The sequence below is a fragment of the Oryzias melastigma genome, linkage group LG7, assembly GCF_002922805.2.
Source record: "Oryzias melastigma strain HK-1 linkage group LG7, ASM292280v2, whole genome shotgun sequence".
NCBI lineage: Eukaryota > Metazoa > Chordata > Actinopteri > Beloniformes > Adrianichthyidae > Oryzias > Oryzias melastigma.
Genome location: NC_050518.1, coordinates 3,298,589 through 3,317,303, shown reverse-complemented (window position 1 = coordinate 3,317,303; position 18,715 = coordinate 3,298,589). Strand labels below are relative to the sequence as shown.

The window sequence follows — 18,715 nt, the reverse complement described above, 5'->3', positions numbered from 1 at the left end:
ATCATTTGTCAGGATGCAATTTTATTGTGAAAAATATTTCAGTTATTTGAGGTTTAAATTGATTTATTCTGGAATATTATTCCCGTTTGTTTTTACTCATATTTATGATAAAAATATTTGATTATGAATCCCAGTGCAAATGGGTTGTGGGCAGGAAACCACAGATTTTGAAATACATGAAATACAGGTATAGTCATGCATTCATTGTTAATTTTTGTGTAAAATGGCCAAATAAAATAAAATAAATAAAAATAGGAAATTCGGTTGAGGTGTGTACGTGTGTGCGCTTTTATTTATGTTTTTGAGGAGGGTGGGGGTCATTAAAAATATATTTTTTAAAACATTTAGTTTTCTCTAAAAGAATAAACACATAGGCCGACAGATCATCTTTTAAAATTCAAATTCATCACAGAAATCCTATTGAACTTCATTAGGGACGACCAACCCCAAACCCTGTGTGTAGCCACTCTAGCGGTTCACAATGTGTCATTAATGGTTTATTACTTCTTGTTATGATGACTTTTAAAATAAAAGAAGTAAAGACCTCAAGCTTTTGTTTTATTTAAGAAATACTGCTGAAAGATTATTTGAAGATGAGGAATGCATGGATGCTGTATGTGGTAGGAGAGACCCTGACAAACCAAAGAAAGTGAAAAAAAGAGCATCAAGGAAAATAAGAAGAAAAGTTGGGATGTGATTTATGAAGTAAAGGCTTCTTCACCTCTATTCTTGTTGAAATTCCTTATGTGCAAATTGAAATATTTTTTATTTATTTCTTCAACAGTTTGAATAAAGAAGATTTTCTTTACTGCATTCAAAAATATAGGTAAAATACAATCTAATGGAGTTCCTGAAATGATTAGGCAAAAGTTAAAAAAATATGATTGTTTTTTTGTCTTCATATTTTCTTGTCATGTAAATTTTACATAGAATATCTGGAAACAATCAGGAAGCGTTTTTGGATTTAAAGGATGTTCAGTTTACTTGGAGATTTTATGTTGAGATGATGGTTTTAGCTGTCTTAGGATGACTATCTGGTCTGTGTTCCACCTTATATGTTGATTTATATCTCTGTTTTCTGTAAAACACACTTTATTTCTTTAAAGTTCTGATATCAGATTGTTTGATGTAATTCATTGCAGGATTTTACATCCTAAACAGTCACATAAATCTAAATTAAGATGAAAAAAAAAATAGGCTGGATAATACTCAGTTCAGTATTTGTAGAGTATTACTTATTGTAAATATAAACCACTCAATATTTAACAGTTCAGTGGAAAACATAAATTTTAGGTTGAGATGAAAATTACTTAATAAAACACGTGTTCCCTTTGGAGCGTCTCCTTTTCCAAAACACACTCATGGTAATGCTGCCATCTAGTGGTCAAGTGTAGTTAAAGGCATTTCCCAGAATATTAGAAAATGCTACATTTTTAAAACCTCATATAAAACAAACTAAATTCTTCAGATAAAAAATCCAAAACCATTAAACATTGAGAACACTTTACATTTATGCAGTTTATCACCACAAAAAATGCAAACTTAGTACAATGAGCTAGAACAAAACGATCAATTTATCCCAAATCCTCCTCACTTAATTTGAAGCTAAATTTAAACATATAAAATCAGGATAAAAACAACATTTTTATCACTCTTTATTTAACCCAAATGCAGCCATTTAAGTCTGAAATTAAAATGTCTACAGGCACAATGAGGTCAATACACCATGTACTGCTCCATTGATTTACATTGAAACTTTTTTTAAAATAAAAGACAAAAATAAAGAAAACATGAATGCGATTTTTGTTGAAATTCAGAGCAAACAATACATTCAAAGAGCTGACCCAAACCTATTAATGCCATTATTTTGAAACTTCAGTGTACTTTTTAAACCAAAGACAAAATAAAATGCTTTAATACTGATCTACTGCGAGTTGTAATGCAAAATACATTTGATGAAAACCAAGATTACTGTCACTTGTTACACAAGCTTTCACTTAATTTTTTTTCCTTCCAAAACTCTTTATTGTCCATTAAATCTAGCATGTGCTTTACATTTGTGACCACAGATGTAACGTTTGTCTTCAAAACGATTATTGGTGTATATTTCTGACATGATTGGAAGCCATTCTGAATATGGATCGGGTCAGTTTTCATTGTTCTTTGTGCTGCAGTATTCTTTTACTACAAGTTCACCGACCTAACATTTGATGACCCTGAAAAAAAAAAAAAAAAAAAAAAAAACTAAAAGAAACCCTGAATGATGTATTTTTTTCCCCATTCATTTTGCTCAGAGTGAAACTAAAAAGATATATTTGGAATGGAGCTATCACAAGCCCCTCAGCTCCACCTTTGGCTAATATTAAAATAGCAGTTCGGGGGAATTCAGATAAGTCACCTTTACATATTTTTTTGAGTTTTTTAAATGATAGTTGAAATGCAGAATCCTGAGGATAACATCCATTTGCCCCTGTGGTGGTTTTGTCACACATCACACCCCTCCTCAATAAAAGAGATGTGATGCAAGAAGGCGGAACAGAAGGAAGCTCCACTACAAACTCATAAAAGGAGCAAATTCTTAGGGACTTTTTCATAAACTGTAAGTGCTTTTCTAGACAATTACAGAAAAAAACATCAAAAGTTGTGGAGCATCTGTATATTTTTACAAAAATATACAGACCCAGACATCATCTAGTGGCTTTAAAAAAAAAAAAAAAAAAAAAAAAGGGAATCGGTTAATCAACAATAATTGTCATAACTCTTCTAATGATCTTCAGCTCCACAAATATCTGATGAACAGAAGAAACAGCAGAGTTTGCTTGTTATTATAGTTGAAAAAACAATCCACAGTCCCAAATGAAAAGACAATCTCACTAAATGTCTGTAGCAGTAGTTCTGTCCTTCAAAAAAAAATTAAACCAACTTCTGACCCAGTGGTTTGACATTTTCATTTCTCTTAAAATGTCAGAAAAGCCTAAATCCATCTCCTTTTGTTCCCACGTTTGTTCCATAAAGATGTTTTTCTCTGATCTCAGTGTTACTGATGTGGAGCATGCCGTGTTGATCTTTAGTTGTTCTTTCAGGACTATAGCTTCACGTTTCCTAAATCCCTGGATAAACTCTGCAGGTATGCGTCGTGAATGGCACTGAGGAAGTCTGAGTCCGTCTGCACAAGAGAGTAAAAAAACTGTTAATAATCAGTACACAAAAAAACTTTACAGGCCAAAAACTTTTTTTCCTGAGTCGTTTGCTTTCCTTTAATGAATATACATGATGAAAATAGTGTTTTAAACATGTTTGTGGCATTTATGAAGGAAATTAGGCTTAAAATTGAATTTCTTTATTCAAATTGTTGTGAATCAGGAGCAGATGGAAAAATGCATTAGGAAAAAGCTTGTAGCAGTAATCGGTGCTGCAATCAGTGGTTCACAAGCTCCCCGCTTCCGCTAAATTCCAATGCACTTGCAGACAAATAGATTCATCTTTATTTTCCTCTTTTAAGCTGGTATCTGGCTTAAACTCCAATATTGCCCATTTTTTGTTGCAGCTGTAATGTTAGCTTGGGGTTGTGAGGGGCTGTAAGCTAGCAGGAGAGCGTGTAAGCCAACAGTCCCACCCACAAATCAGAGGCAAATTTCTGCCGCTCCGCAGAAGCTATGTCCTAGAAAGTGACTCAGGTTTTTGATTTTGGCATAAAAAAAATGGCATAAGACCATAAGACCACTTTTTTAAAATAATAAATTAAAAGAAAATTGAAGTGGATCTTTAAACACAACAATCCGTGAAGAGATAAAAAGCGTCTTTTAATCATAAAAAAAAAGTTTTCCTGAAATATTTTACTACTGTATGATACCTTTCTAACATCCCACTTTTTGCTAAACACCACTGGGTTACCTTGATGAGATGGATCAAGGTCTCCTGCAGCTGAGTTTTACTGCATTGAGCTGGTAGAGAATCCAAAGCTCCTCCGGATGCTGAAGATGGCTCAGCGGCAGCAGAAGGGACCGCCGGTGCTGCTGCAGCTGCAGCTGAGGGGGTTTTGTTGACATTCTGCTGGAAGGCGCTTGGAGAGAGAAGAACCGAGATCTCTGACCCTGGAACAGCTGGACCCGGACTCATGGGGAGAGTCTGCAAACAGAAAGGCGGCTTTCAGCTTTACAAACTAATTGCTTGTAGGTTGAAAATATAAAGGTAGAGGAGACGCATTGATCAGTTTAGCAAACAAATCAAAACTTACAGACATCGGCTTGATGAGGTTTGGAGGCTTAGAGAAAAGATCCATTTTGTGTTCCTGGAAGCTGTGGGGTGGAACCAGAGTGTTTGGAATGAAGTTGGGCGCAAGCATGGGCTTGTGGATGTCTGAATTCATAGATGGAATCCCAGGTTTGATTGTATCCAGTATTTCCTTTCTCAAAAAGGCTGCAGAAGCCGTGGCGGGGTCTGTCAGGCCCGACGCTACAGCGAGGTGCTCCGAAGCAGCTGAAGGCATCATCAGAGGAGAGACTGGACAGTGGGACTGAGAATCTGGCCGCGGGACCACGTGCTGTAAAACCGTACCGGGGTTCAGTGCATAAGGAGAAGGGATTAGATTAGGGGCTTGCTGTTGCAGGCGTGACCCGGGATCGTGGCCCGTGAGGAGCGGACTTTGATGGAGGGGAACAGGATACGCTTGTTTCTGCACAAAAGCGGGGAGCTCACTGGAAGGAGCGGACTCCTGTGCAGCTTTGTTAAAGAGAGACGTTTCCTTAGGCAGAGACGATCCGAAGAGTTCTTCAACTGTGATCTGCTTCACCACTGTATGAGAGCTCTGATGAGAGAAGGAGAGAAACTCAATTGACTGACACAGAACTAATGAAGACAAATGTGCTTTCGGTTTATCGATCATCTGAAATGCCAAACGACTTTCTGAACTTGTGTACCTTCTCAGGTGACGGTGCTCTGTGTGGGTGTTCCACTTTGTCTGCAGACATTTCCGATTCCCCCGATTGGGCCTTTGAAAAAAAAAAATAAAAAAAAAAAAGCAAAATGCAGTTAAATTTACTTAACCCTCCCCCTTGTTCTAACAAACGCCAAATTTGCTGCTAGGTGGTTATCCAAAAGTCAGTTAACCTGAAGCTCCTGCTGCGTGTGGGAGGAGCTTCCGTCAAAAACTTTACTCGAACTCCTCATGGATGACGAGGATACTGAGAGATTTATTTATTTTAAAGAGCCGAGTACAAGCATCAGATCTCCTTGTGAGGAGCAGCAGCTATCCTGCAGGCGCTGCTCCATTACAGGGACGTGCCATCAGGGGAAGGCAGTACGGCAAGTCAAAAGGATCAAAAATCGCCAGGAAAAACGAGCATGACAGTATCTCACCTGCACATGTACTACGAATAATAATAATTATTGAAATATTTCCACAGTTAGTTTCGATATTACAATTAATACCCCCAAAAATAATGAAAGTTTAATTTTTACTTTTTTTATTTAAGATTTAATTGGGGGGGGGCAAGGGAAAAATTGCACATTAAGTATTCTTTTCTCTCTGTTTTTGTAGATTTGGTCTCCAGACATGGAAATGTAATCAGAAAATACGTGTTTTTACTTTTATTGTTATGTTAAAAGTTCAAAGATGAGGGAGTGTATATTTATGCATTGAATTATTTTATTTGTTTTCTCAAATATATGTTTTAAAGCTTTTCAAAAATGTTAAGCTTTAATCGTCTTGTTTTTTCCTGTTGTTCTTAAGGTTTTACTGATCCACAAAATGATCAGATTCGAACCGTGAGTTTTGTGATCTGTTACACCCCTAATAAAAATAAAGTAAGTTAAAGGTGAAAAATGTCTCACTCTTTGGTATTCCTCCTTGGCTTTGCTAAGCAGCTCCAGGATGTCAATAGGTTTTGTTTCTGTGATCCCATTGGTTCTCCCTGCCTCCGTCCTCTCTGGTGTCTTTCTCTGCGCATGATCTGCTTCCTGTTTCACGATCCTGAAAGAGATGCAAAGCTGAACTTTGAATAACATGCAACTGTGTAATGTTTAAAACTTTCCATTGTAAAATTACACGTCTGAAATGCTTATACAAATATGATTTTGAATTAACGCCCCCCAAATAACTATTTTACCTAATTAAGGAAAAAATGTATGGAGTAAATTTCAGCTCGCTTACCTAAGCATCAGCTGAGCGATGCGCTGACAGTCCCTCTTGTCGTAGAACCAAATACTGTAGATGCCCACTGTTAGAAACATAAAAACAGACAAAGAAAAACATAACCATAAACATGATGTGAATTTTTACTTTTATTTTTTAAAAAACAACCGGATGAAATATTAAAAGAAATTCATATCAGCAAAGTTTCAAACTTGTGTTTGACTGAAATGGGTTAAAATTCTAAAATAACTTCGGAAAAAAAAATAATCACAGAAATCTACCAAGAACCAGACATGGAGAATTGAAAGCTAAACAAAAATAACAATAATAAAAAAATACCTGCACATGTACAGTAATCCTGAAAAATAATAGGTTGTTATTACTTTATGTTACAAGTGTGTGTCAAAATATCGGTGCGTCTAAATCTCTTGTGAGGTAACAGTAACCCGGCAACCAGAACGTTTTCCTCCCTGAAGCCCCAACAGCTTCCAAAGGGAATAGGATGAGGCGTAAACAAGTGCTTCTCTGCAGCTTTATCCTCCACATCTGAGCACGCTCGCAGTGAGCTCAGCAGCAGGAAACTGGAGCAAACCTTTATCTACTTTTTATACTTTTTTTATATTTGAATCCTCATTGTTTTTGAGTAAAGTTTCTCCTTCAGAGGTTGCAGTTTTGCTGGACTTTCAAGATCAGACAGCTGGAATCTACGCCTCCATAGCCACACCTACACTAAAGGAGAAAAGGTTTTTTGCAAGATTTTTTTTTTTTTTCAAAACAAGTGGATAAACTGACTGATTGAGAAAGAAGTAAAAATCAACTGACAGAACAAAAATAAAAAAATCAAAGAGGGTTCCTTTTGAAACTAAAGGAAATAAGCGATGACAAAAGCACTGAGACTTGAGTGAAGATACTGGAGAAGTCGACTATACAAGACAGCCAACAATAAATTACATCATGGCTTCCATACCAGCCAGGCTGATGGGAAAACCAAAGCCCAAAGGAGAACAATCCACTCTGACCTTAACCTTGGCTATGCTAACTTTTCTCATCAGCAAACAAATGGGAAAGCAGTCAAATTCTTTGTTCGTCGCTTTGATGAAACTTCTGCTCAGACTTCTTATCGATTATCTTGGTGGCAGTGCTGTCAGCTACTTTTTGAAGATCTAATCAACAGTGAGACTATTTAAACTATTTTCCAAAAAGCAAGAGGACATAACAGGATTGAACAACCGGCAAACTAAAAAACTTTAACGAATGAAACTTTGAACTCTTAATGCCTTTTGACCCAAATGCGGAGGATAACTGCTGCGGCGCCCGGTGGAAGCTGCTGTCTGGGAGGCCGTTGTAGGCCATGAACGACAAAGTGTTCCTGTTTGATGCTTCAAGAAGTCACCATGGGTTCAAGCAGAAAGGAGAAGAGATGTTCCACCGAACACTGGGGAGGTGTTTGTCCAGAATTTTCAGAGGTACTGTCAGAGCATTTGTGAATGTTTGATGGTAAACTGATGCAATTTAACTTGATGGACTCTATTGAGAGTTTGTGATTCCCTAGTGCACTAGAATGACTTAAATATTGAGGTGGCTTCACCAAAAATAAAAGAAATGCATGACAAAACGGAAGGGAAAATACCGTCAATGAAACAGCTAAATTACATTCAAACAAACAAGAGTTTACTTAAAAATTTCAAACAGAATTTTAATTTTACATTGGCATAAATTTCTAAGATTACTTACTAAAAGTGAATTGTGTTTTCTTATTAACAATGTGGTCAAAACATTTTCATTACTTCCCATTTTCAACAAAAAAGTATTCAACCAATACAAAAAGTTTCCGTATTCCCTTTTCTTAACTCACCTTGTCAAGTAATCATGTCAACTAGGGCAGCATAATACTGATTTAATCAATATCTAAATTCAAAATTCCATTAAAGTTATTTAGATTACATTTTAGTTTTTTTTTTTTTTATTCGATATGAATTCGCTTTTGGATTTTGCAATATGTGGTATTTTTTAAAGCAGCCTGGTTTTGTGAGATTTTTTTTTTTTGTCTTTGTTGCAATTCAAGCTTATATGTGATTAATAAATCGCTCTTTAATCTAAAAAACTCTGAAAGATTGTTTTATCTTACATGCAAAACGGTAAACAAAGACAAATCAGTTTCTATTTATGCTGAAAAAAGACAAAAAAGGACAGAATACAACCCTTTCAACTTAAGCGGGTCATAATTAAAACTACTCACAGTTGCCATTCTTGTAGAGCAAAAAAGGATCCTGGAGTTGGAATTCCAGGTCTTTGTTAATGGGCTCCACAAGGTTTACTGTACTTAGTCTGTTCATGATGGTGAAGCCATGATGAGGAGAAGCAGACCTAAAATGAACAAACATCACTTCTTTGATTATACTTTATTGATTACTGCTGACAAAACAGTTAGGAAACACTAGATAATCTGTCTGGACAGTGGAATGTTGCACACTTTAGAATGTTTAAAACACTAAGAATTATTAGTAGTAACATTTTAATTGTGTATTTTACTATGACATAGTGTTCTAAAAGAGACAAAGGAAATGTACATTACTTTAAGTATTTTTAGGCTACAAAGCCAATTGTATCAAATCATACATTTCCAGTTTTCTTTGCAGATTATTTTATGATCAATATTAAGTTTTGTGCTGTGATTGTAAACATAGAATTCTAGGCATGGACAAGTTTCTTCGATTTGTTTACAAATACTGTGGCCTACGCACATGCGCAGAGCACCGAACACTGAAGTAAACAATCGAATGAGTTTAAGTGGCAGTCTTACCTGGCATAAACAAACAGAGTGCCTTCAATATCGGTCTTCTCCTAAAATGTTTAGAATAACATTATGAGTCAAAACAAGTTTTAAAGAAAACGTGTTGCCGAATGTTAATAGTAATTTAAATAAGAAGAAATGCGTAAAAAATATAAAACAACAAAGGATAAAAATGAATGAAAAAAACGACCCATAAGGTTTCAGCAGATGTTGTGCGATTGTCTTTTTGTTTTTGTTTCTTTGAATTGGGAGCTAGCATGCTAAATCAGAATCGAATCACAGGACAAGTCTTAAAATAGCGTATCAACTTACCCACTCGTTAGTTTTAGAATTGAAGTTGTAAAGTGCAACCTGACCAGTTACATCTAGTAACCTGTTTATATAGGGGTCTTGTCTTTGAAGAGCTGCTAAGCTCATCATATGTCCCGCACTTACAGTTTCCATCTTGGCTCTTTCTGTTGTACCCACACGGACGCATTTTTTTGAAACACTTTCAACTTCCCTTATCCCCGGAAGTGGCGGCGCTCAAAATAGTCCCCCACTTTTACTAAACTTTGCAACTTCTTGAGAAAAAAAATAAACGTTAAAATATATTAATGTTATTTAGAACAGTACTGTGTCTTTCTATTGTTTGTGTATTTAGTAATATATATATGTAGGAAAAGCAATGGTGAAAAATATCCTAGTAGACAAATAATGTAACAGCTTCTTAAATACAGTAGGTAGTTTGAAACTTGTTTCTTCGTTAGTTGGCTGGTTTACAATTGGTTATTTTTTATGATATTGTTTTTCATTGGAAAAAGAACAATAAACACTATTTCCCTCATAAACTTTTTTGTGACCCAAATTCCAGCACAGTCATTATACTGTGTGTTTACTTCAACAAATATTCTTTAAAGTATCTTTAAAATTCTAGTCGGACCCTTAAAATGATATCGCATTTAAATTTGTGGAATGAATAGCAGAGTTGGGTAAGTGGGCCTTGTCTATAATATTTGCCCATCCTTTTTTTTTTTTCCTATCGTCAAATGGTTTCTTTCATTCTTCCATGTACTCTTAATGTTGTGCTCAGTGGAGTTAAAAAACCACATATTCAGATTTAACAGTTTATTACTTTAGTAGACAGGACCCTTTGGCATTTATGAGCATTTTACAGTCACAACAATCTGGTAGGCATATCTTCTCCTTTAGCAGGTCAGCTGTGGGCAGTGTTGGACTTTTTAGACAGAATTTGTCCTAAATCAGATTGTGTTAAATACTTTTTAAACTCACAAATGCTTAGTGAGGTTTAAGTCAAAACTGCTTGCAGGCCATTCCATTCTTTCACTCAAAATAATGTTTGTTTTTTGAGAACTTGGGTTTCATTTTACCTATGGCTCAACCATGGACCATTGAGCAAGGCAAAGGTGCAGGTGCTTCCAATCAGGCATCTAATTGGATGCACCTGTGTAAACGAGTGAGTCATTGTCCCAACCACAGCATTTGACATTAACAGAAAAGTTTTAGCAAATTGTAAAATGATTCCATTTGTATTCTTAGCTCTACTTCTCCAAAAAAAGCACGTTGAACCTATTAAATTGAGAATTTACAGATTTTCCAGCTGTGAAAGATATATTTCCAATGTTTTTGTGAAGCATTGATGAGTGTGCTGTGGCTTTGAGGCTCCTAGAAAACACTATGAATTGAAAGCTATACAAAAAGTGATGTAAAAATAAAGATGATTAGAAACATTAAAATAAACGTAATTTACTAAATACCTTTTTCTTTGACCTTTAACGATAAGTTTAATCAATATTCTGAAAGCAAAAAAAAAAAAAAAAAAATATTCTATTGTACCATTTATGAATGTTGTTTCTTTTGCATGTTTCATTAGGACCTTGTGTCTGCAATAATAAATTATTCAATTAATCATTGAACTACCAGCTAAAGTTTAACTAAATAATTTTTTGTCTCGCAGAAGCCGGGAAAAAAAAAGTAAACTCTCGACTAAAAGTTGTACAAAAAGGCCTCATTTTTTAAAAGATCTGAGCCTACAGACTAAAACACGTGTCAAATTCAAGGCCCAGGAGCCAGATCAGGCCCGCGGGGTAATGTTCGGCCCTCCGGATCATTTCATATTTTTATTATTAACAACCCGATGTTATCTTGCTAATATGAAGCAAAACAATGATTATGGAGGCTGATAGTTTAGTTTGAATCACTTCTAACCTAACAGGTTAAAACAATTAAGGGCGAAACAGAGTAAAATAGCCAGACAACAAAATACAACCCAAATTTAAACCCTAATCCGCCCAAATAAGCAAAAGGAGTGATATCCTGCAATTCCTTGATAGCAGGCCCAATGTGTCTGTTACCATCACAGTAAAATAGACTACAAATCCCATCATACAGTGTGGCAGCTGCTTTGCTGAACACCAATGTTGCCAGAATAAAATTTTGACAGGATATATTTTATGGAGAACAAAATCTTTTCGGGTAATTATAAGTTTAATACTTATATATATATATATGAAATGACTAACAAGTAAATAAATTTGAGTGTTTTTTGGTTTTAACATTTACTTTATTTCTAACTTGTATAATTTTGACACAATATATTATTATGGAGTGTAAAATATTGAAAATTATTTAAGGTTCAAGTTGATCTGTAATAATTTTCCCAGCTGTTTTTTTTACTCATATTTATGTTAAAAAGGTTATACTTTAAAAGTTTTAACATGTTTTTAATATGTTGAATAAATGTTTTTCCTGTTTGGCCCGCGATCTAATGTGTATGGGCTTTGGCCCCCTGAGTTTGACACCCCCTGACTAAAGCAATAAGGCATGTCATAAAAACAAAATATAGAAAGTTTAATACATTTAAACCATTTTTGTTTGTTAGCAGGAACCACAAGCATTTTTGACTATGCTTTAGCCCTGCATCAAACTTTTAAATGACACTATCTATAGGCTCCATGTGTGTTCCCTCTTGCTCGTTATGGGTCAGTCATAGGCTTTTAGGGTTCAGATAGATAATTGTTTTGGTCCAGTGTTGCTGCTACCTGCCTCACAGAACATTGGTGCAGGGATTATTGTTGGGGGATTACGCTCTACCATGAAGCAGTTTCATCCTGCATACAGGCACAGGTAATCCAATCAGGGGTAACCTTCCCGTAGAGCTTGAAACAAGTCATTACCTCTCACACTGCTGGAGAGTTGGCCCAGAAAACGGGGCTATGAGGCCCCAGAGAGGAGCCAGGTGACTGGATGCCGTTCATTATAAGGGGAAGACCCCTCAGGGGTAAGTCCTGAGATTTCGGCTTTATCAATTACATTTGGGGATGTGTTTATGTTTTTGTTGAAATGACCAAAAAGTAGAATCAAGAGCTAAAATGACTTGTTTCTGTTTAGTTTCATTCATTAGACTTTATTTGGGATAAAAATAATTAAAATATTGTACCTTTAAATAAAATTGAGGACAAACACTGGCAAAAGGCTTTAGTTACACAACAATTAACCTCTATTTTCTTCAATTTTTTCTCAAAATTATATGTTTTTTCCTACTGTAAATCATAATCTGTGTTAAAAGTATGTTTACATCAGGAAGGATGGCTGCTCTTAAGCAACAAGTGCATTGACATGAAGAGTGATGCCAGAATAATGCCGCCTCTAGAGATTACGGCTGCATTGCTCCGCCACAGTGGAATAACTGACAGCAGTGGACTGACGGCCGCTGTGTAGTGAGCGCGTCCTCTCGCACACGCCGCGGATCTGCGGCCAGGCACCCGGATGTGGCGAAAAAATGTTCGGCGCTCCCGTCAGCTTCTGCGCGCGGAAAACATGTCAGGATTCCGGTTAGCGCCTCCGTCCACTTTCGCGTCGTCGGGTGTTTTTCTTCCAACGATGAGTTGGATTTAAAACGGATCTTTTCGATGTGGATTCGAGGATGCAAGAAGCAGATGAACAGTCTGAAGGTAAACGCCGCGTGCGCGCGCGCGCGGGCAGAGGAGAGTTGGAGCGCTGAGGGGGCGAGAGGAGCGGAGAGGAGCGCTCGTTTGGTTTATTCTCTTAAAATCTGCTTAATCTCTGCGCCTTTTCTCTGAGCCGCTTCTGATGTTCAGTGCTGTGGATGTTTATCTTTATTTTTTCTGTTTTTTCGAGTTTAGCTATTGAATCAATTAGGAAAGGATTTTTTCTCAGGAAAAAAAGAGTGTTAAATGTATTATTATTGTGTTTTTTTAAATCCATTTGGCAGTTTTTCATGTAATTCACACTTGATAAAGTAAGAAACTATTCAGATTTTATGGAGAAAAAGTTTTTAATTAGTGTTTTTTGCCTTCAACTGATTAAAAATAAAAGATATCAAAGAAAACTCTGACAAATAAGGACAGCTGGTGTTGATGGACTGATGCTGGCTTCTTTGATGCTGTGCAGTTGCAGTGACTGACTGTGTCAAGGGCACTGTCTTTCCCCCTCATGGTCTGCATTGATTTTAATGACTGTCTCCCTCAGCCATGCAGGGTGTCCTCACTGTCTTTCCCTCATACTGTCCTGCTGAACCATTCTTTCTGCACTTTTTCTGTCAACCCGTTTTGGATTTCTCATTAGGCTCATGCTGTCATTTTCAGCGAGTGATTCAAGAAGACATCACTTTATTGTGAAAAGTAAAAATCATCACCATTAATGTACCTTTTTAATCCTCTTTACCACCTAAATATGTGTTACTAGATGAATTGTTGCTTTAGCAGAGCTACATCCAGTAATTAAGCATCTGAATTAGCATTAACAGAGTTATGCTAATAACTTAGTAAACTGTTGTTATTTTTGCTTTTGTGCAAATTTTAAGTTTTTGGCTTCAAAAGACATAAAAACACATTTTATTTTACAAAAAAATCCTCCATAAATGTGCATTTACTGATACGTAACTGTTTAACCATTAGTGAAATTGTGGTAAACAGTTCTGTGGCACCACAAATATAAATAAAAAGATCATATTTGAGGATAAGGGGTAAAACGGCTAATAAGTTCCCAGATCTCACATTCTTTATGTAAATGTCTAGATACGATCACACAGAAATCGATCAGTGTCGTGTTTTTCAAGCTTGCCTGAGCAGAAGTCTTCATTTCATGAATGGATCAAGGTATTTTACTGCTGTTAAGTGCAGCAGAATACGGCACTAGGTTGAGCAGAAGGGGAACAAAAACAGTTTGGTAAAGTTAGCAACAGAGTTGGGGTGCTTTAAACTCTTTTAATAAATGTTTGAAACTGAGATCAAGTGTCTCTTGCTTTTTGCCTTAACACAAACGACGACCCACGAAGACTTTTAAAAGAAAAAAATTGGGTTTTTGTTCGTTTTAATGAGATGTGCTACCGACAAAGAGACCACAGTGAAATGGCTGCAAAGCAGGCTTGAATTAAATACAAAATCTCTCAAAAACAACCAAGATTTAGTTACATTGATCTGAGCTAGTCATGAAAACTCATCATCAACAACAGTTATGCGAGAAAGTCCTTGGCTTTAATTTTTAATAGATATGATCAAAAATGTTGTAAAGATGCTAAAGCTACAGTCACCAAACTTAGTTGCATAACTAATGATTACCATACTGCTGTACTGCAACTATTTTCATGTAAACATGGATCAGAATTAATAAAAAAAAGAGTTATAATTCTAAAGGAACTAACAGTACTCTTTCAGAATTTTCTCACATGTCTAAATATTACCTGTCTTTAGTGTTTTGTTAACATTTTTTTCTAGTTAATAGTTCCACTATTTTTACTTGATTGATCAACCTACTTCACAGAAATGCTCTGTTTAAGTTTTTAAAAGATGAAAACACGTGAATAAAATAAAAATTTGGACCAACCTGGATCAGTTTGTAACATTTTTTAAAAATATTTTACAAAAGTGTTGGATTGGGTCTCATTATTGGTATCAAAATCAAATATATCGGATAGGGTACAAAAAGTTCTGATTGGGACATCCATAGTTATATCTTAATGTTTTAGGAATTATGTCGAGATTTACTTAATTGATCTTCCATTGATCTTCCATTCTCAGTATTTTGTTTTTTTTCTTACTCTGCAGGGGCACAACATGCCAACAACAATCGGACCACTGCCTCCACAGACTCCTCGGCTCTCTGGTCAGAAAGCCACACCCATCTGCAGCAGCTCCCCTCACCAGAGCCCCTCCAGCCCCCGGCGAGCACCGGCAAGCCGGTTGGGTCCGCTCACGGCCTCCTCGGGGCCAACAGTAGTATTCAAGGCCCAGGAGGTGCCGGTTCCGCTGTTAGCCCGGTTCTCGCTTGGCACGCTGCCATCACCGCTGCTCGACAGGCACAGGAAGACGTCGAGAAGCCAGAGATAAGTTCCCGGCCCTCAGTTTGCCCCAGTGGACCTCCTCCCGTGGGATCACTGGCACAAAGGAAAAGGCAGCAGTATGCCAAAAGCAAAAAACAAGGAGGATCAACCAACAGCCGGCCACCCAGAGCCCTGTTCTGCCTCACACTCAACAACCCCATTCGCAGGGCCTGCATCAGCCTGGTGGAGTGGAAGTATCCTTCAGTCCAGAGATGGAAGGCTTATGGAATGAATGGCTGCGTGAGTGTTTTTATCTGAAGTGTGTAGATATTAATATTTATCAGATATCTTAGAAGATTGCCTGAATGAACTTTGCTTTATAAAGGCAAATGCTTTACCTTTGGGGAACTTTTTGAAATGCATCTCGAGTGTCAAGTCAGGATGAATTTTTCCTGGTTATAATTATATTTTTACAGATATTCTCATTTTTTAAAGATCAGCTGTAGTTTTTGAGCAAAATATTAATAGTGTGACCCGCACAAAACAAGTATACACCCTAACTCTTTTGTTTAGGAGTACAACAAACTGAAAATGAGCTACTATTTTTTGTTCTTTGACTAGTGGAATGATGTTGAATTGTCATTTGGAACATCAAATTTTTTCTGCTTGACCTGAATTCTTTTAGGGGAAAGCCCTTAACAATTAATTAAAGTCCCACTCAAATTATCTTTTAAATTAATTGTAAAAGTGTCCCCAGTGGTCATTTAATTGTGATTTTGCTGTTTTTAGTCAAAAAAAGTATTGTTTTCTAGGACAGTTCCCACAGAGTGGCAGTAGTTCAATATAAATTTGTCTCCGAATTGTGGGTGGGGCTGTTGGCATGGAGCAACCCCGCCCCCACTTCCCGTCTTTAGTCTGTTTTATATATCTATATGTTTTTTTTATATGTCTTGACATCTCGCTAGCTTATAGCTTCTCACATCCCCAACTTAACATTTTGGGTGCAACAAAAATGGTGAGCAATATTGTCGCTGTCCAGTCCTACAAAGACGTACATGGATCTTTTTGTCTACAAGTGGATGTACCAGAATGGAGCGGAGCAGGGAGCTTGTGGCTCGCCCAGCCTCACAAATGTGCTTTTTTTCAACCCAATTTTTTTTGTCTGCTCCTGATTCACAATCATTTGAACAAAGAAATACTCAAACGTAGTTTTGAACTTAATTTTTGTTATATATGTCCTCTATCACGAGAAAAAGGCCATAAGAACATGGTAAAAACCTGATTTTCCTTAGTCTTTACAGAAAAGGGAAGTGTCAATGTGCTTTTTTTTACATTAACCATTTTTAAAATTATTGTATCATATATTACTTAATTTTAATGAATTAAATTTTAAAATAAGATTATTTCTTTCTCTGTTTGATTTCAGCGACACTGATTTATGTTACCTTTCACTGCGTTTGCATTTCTTAACAGCCTCCATTCAGACCGTTTGATATCTTTATACTGCTGTCTATTTTTGCCAACTGTGTGGCCTTAGCCATCTACATCCCCTTCCCTGGAGATGACTCCAACTCCACCAACCAGGAACTGGTGAGTGCATCATGTATATTGACTGAAGCATGCTTAACAGCATTTGTCTGTTCTTCTGTGTTCGACATCTGTGTGGAGCAGAAAAATGATTGTTTTGAAGTTCTTCTATTCCATTGTGGTGAAAAGAAACTTAGGGGACTGGATATACACAAATATCATATATTTTATATTTTTATTTCATTATTAATTTTTTTTTATTTGACTCCTTTCTTGATTGATCAAAAATGTGTTATCTGTAAGGTTTTGTCAGATAAGGAGTGAAAGTCCTTTTTTTGTTTTGCTTTTGTGTGAGGCACACATTTCATCCCGTCGGCTGTTTGTGTCCCCGGCGGGATTTAAAGGCTGCCCTCTTTTGCACGGTGATTAGCTGGATATGCGAGTCTCGTCACAGGACTTTCCCGGCAATATTTGGATTGATGTGTCAGGTTTCATTGTTCTGTTGACACACACTATTTCTGGTGTGTGACTGCAACCTTTCTTTACACCCTTACACACACACACAGAGCAGGTGACCCACCTGTGTGTTAAAGCTGTTGACCTGTTTATTGCCCATGTAATTACCAAGCAAACAACTCTAAACAAAGCAGTAATCATTAATTAACATGCTTTTAAAAGAATTAAGATTATATATCATAGTATTCTGAAACTGGTTAAGGATGTAGTAACAAAAACTTTCTTCCTCTGAGTGTTTGCTTGGTGGTAGTTTTGTGGTTTTTGTTCATATTTTTCATGCTGGAAGGCCTTGAAATGTGCAAAGAGAACACTTTAAAAAAAAATTGAGATGATAATTTTTTGACATGACGACAGTATAAAAAATTTTGGGTAACACTTTATAATAAGATTCCTTAACAAGCTTTATCAACACATTAGCAAACATTATTAATGTCCTTATAGGGTTTTAGTAAGACATTTATTAGCACAATAAGCCAAATAAGGTTAATTAACATTAATTAACAGCTAAAGTTTGGCCATTGTCTATGAAACATTATTTTGAGTGTTTTACAGTACCTCATCTAAAGTGTTACCAAAGGTTCTGATTTTGAAGCATTTGATTGTAAAATCACACAAACAAATGGTTTTAATGAACGAAAAGCAACATTAACCCTTGTGCTGTCCTACTCATGTTTACATTAAAAGTGGGGTCATCCTGTAAAAAATAAAATCCTGTACAATTGTACATTTTAAGGAGAATTTTAGAAATACAAAGTGATGAAGATTGTTTGAATTTTAGTGGCCACAAATTCCACTATTTTTTTTCCTTTGACCTCTTTCGTTGCTTCCTCGCCACCTTCGGTGGAGGGACTGAGCGGAGGAGTGACCATTCAGCAGTTCATAGAGGGGTGGAGGTGTGTTTGTTCCACTGCATATCAGTATTGTGTTGCCACACAACAACACAACTGATTGTGTTGTTAAAAAGAACAGTTAAGATGCTGGTTTGCAGCTTAATCCTGCAAACTTGCAGTGTCCTCAGAGGACATTTGGAGCAAACACTTGTTTATTATCTGGAAAAGATTTTTTTTTTCTTTTTAGCTTCTCAGGGAATTGTGTGTTTGTTTCAGCTAGTGGGAGAAGAATACAGGAAAACAGCATGTTCCTCCAACAGATGGGGATTATTCACACTGTCCAAGTCTTCCCTCATCATTCACCACACAATGTACAGTACAGTAGGTGTGAGGATTTTTAAAAATTGTGTCTGTGGTCTGTCATCTGCAAAGTACGAACCACAAGGTTTTTTTTTTTTTGCTGAATTTAGGATGCTGTATCTCACATTTCCATTGCCTCTTTTAGTTAGACAAAACTTAAATGTTTATTCGAACCCTCTGATTTCTTTGCACAGCAGACCTGCCGTGTAGCAGTTGTCACATTAGTCACAGATTTTCCTGCATATAAAAGATCTGCAAAGAGCAGAAAACAA

The 18,715-nt window shown here is 36.5% G+C and overlaps 2 protein-coding genes across 3 annotated transcripts in view; one reads left to right on the top strand and one right to left on the bottom strand.

Moving 5' to 3' along the window:
* Window positions 1-1,486: 1,486 nt before the first annotated feature.
* On the bottom strand, window positions 1,487-9,615 carry dcp1a (decapping mRNA 1A). The gene is made up of 9 exons (XM_024293435.2): window positions 9,240-9,615; window positions 8,937-8,977; window positions 8,373-8,500; window positions 6,152-6,218; window positions 5,833-5,971; window positions 4,920-4,991; window positions 4,238-4,807; window positions 3,895-4,128; window positions 1,487-3,166 (listed from the first exon to the last, which is right to left on the bottom strand). The coding sequence occupies exons 1-9, from the start codon at window positions 9,369-9,371 to the stop codon at window positions 3,086-3,088; spliced, it is 1,464 nt and encodes a 487-aa protein (XP_024149203.1). The 5' UTR covers window positions 9,372-9,615; the 3' UTR covers window positions 1,487-3,085.
* Window positions 9,616-12,529: 2,914 nt separating this feature from the next.
* The window catches only part of cacna1db (calcium channel, voltage-dependent, L type, alpha 1D subunit, b), an 81,697-nt gene continuing 75,511 nt past the window's right edge, over window positions 12,530-18,715 (top strand). The window contains exons 1-3 of one of the 2 annotated variants that reach the window (XM_036212646.1): window positions 12,530-12,880; window positions 14,996-15,464; window positions 16,695-16,800. In XM_036212646.1, coding sequence (XP_036068539.1) covers window positions 12,853-12,880; window positions 14,996-15,464; window positions 16,695-16,800 — 603 coding nt within the window. In that variant the 5' untranslated portion in view covers window positions 12,530-12,852. The remainder of the gene's footprint in view (window positions 12,881-14,995; window positions 15,465-16,694; window positions 16,801-18,715) is intronic. The other variant, XM_036212647.1, reaches the window with a different exon arrangement.

Coding starts and splice junctions, on each gene's coding strand:
- dcp1a (XM_024293435.2), bottom strand. CDS start 9,371: ATGGAAACTGTAAGTGCGGGACATATGATGAGCTTAGCAGCTCTTCAA. Junction 4,992..5,832: donor CCAAGGAGGAATACCAAAGA/GTGAGACATTTT, acceptor TTTTTTTCAAAG/GCCCAATCGGGGGAATCGGA. Junction 3,167..3,894: donor CCTTGATCCATCTCATCAAG/GTAACCCAGTGG, acceptor TCTCTTGTGCAG/ACGGACTCAGACTTCCTCAG.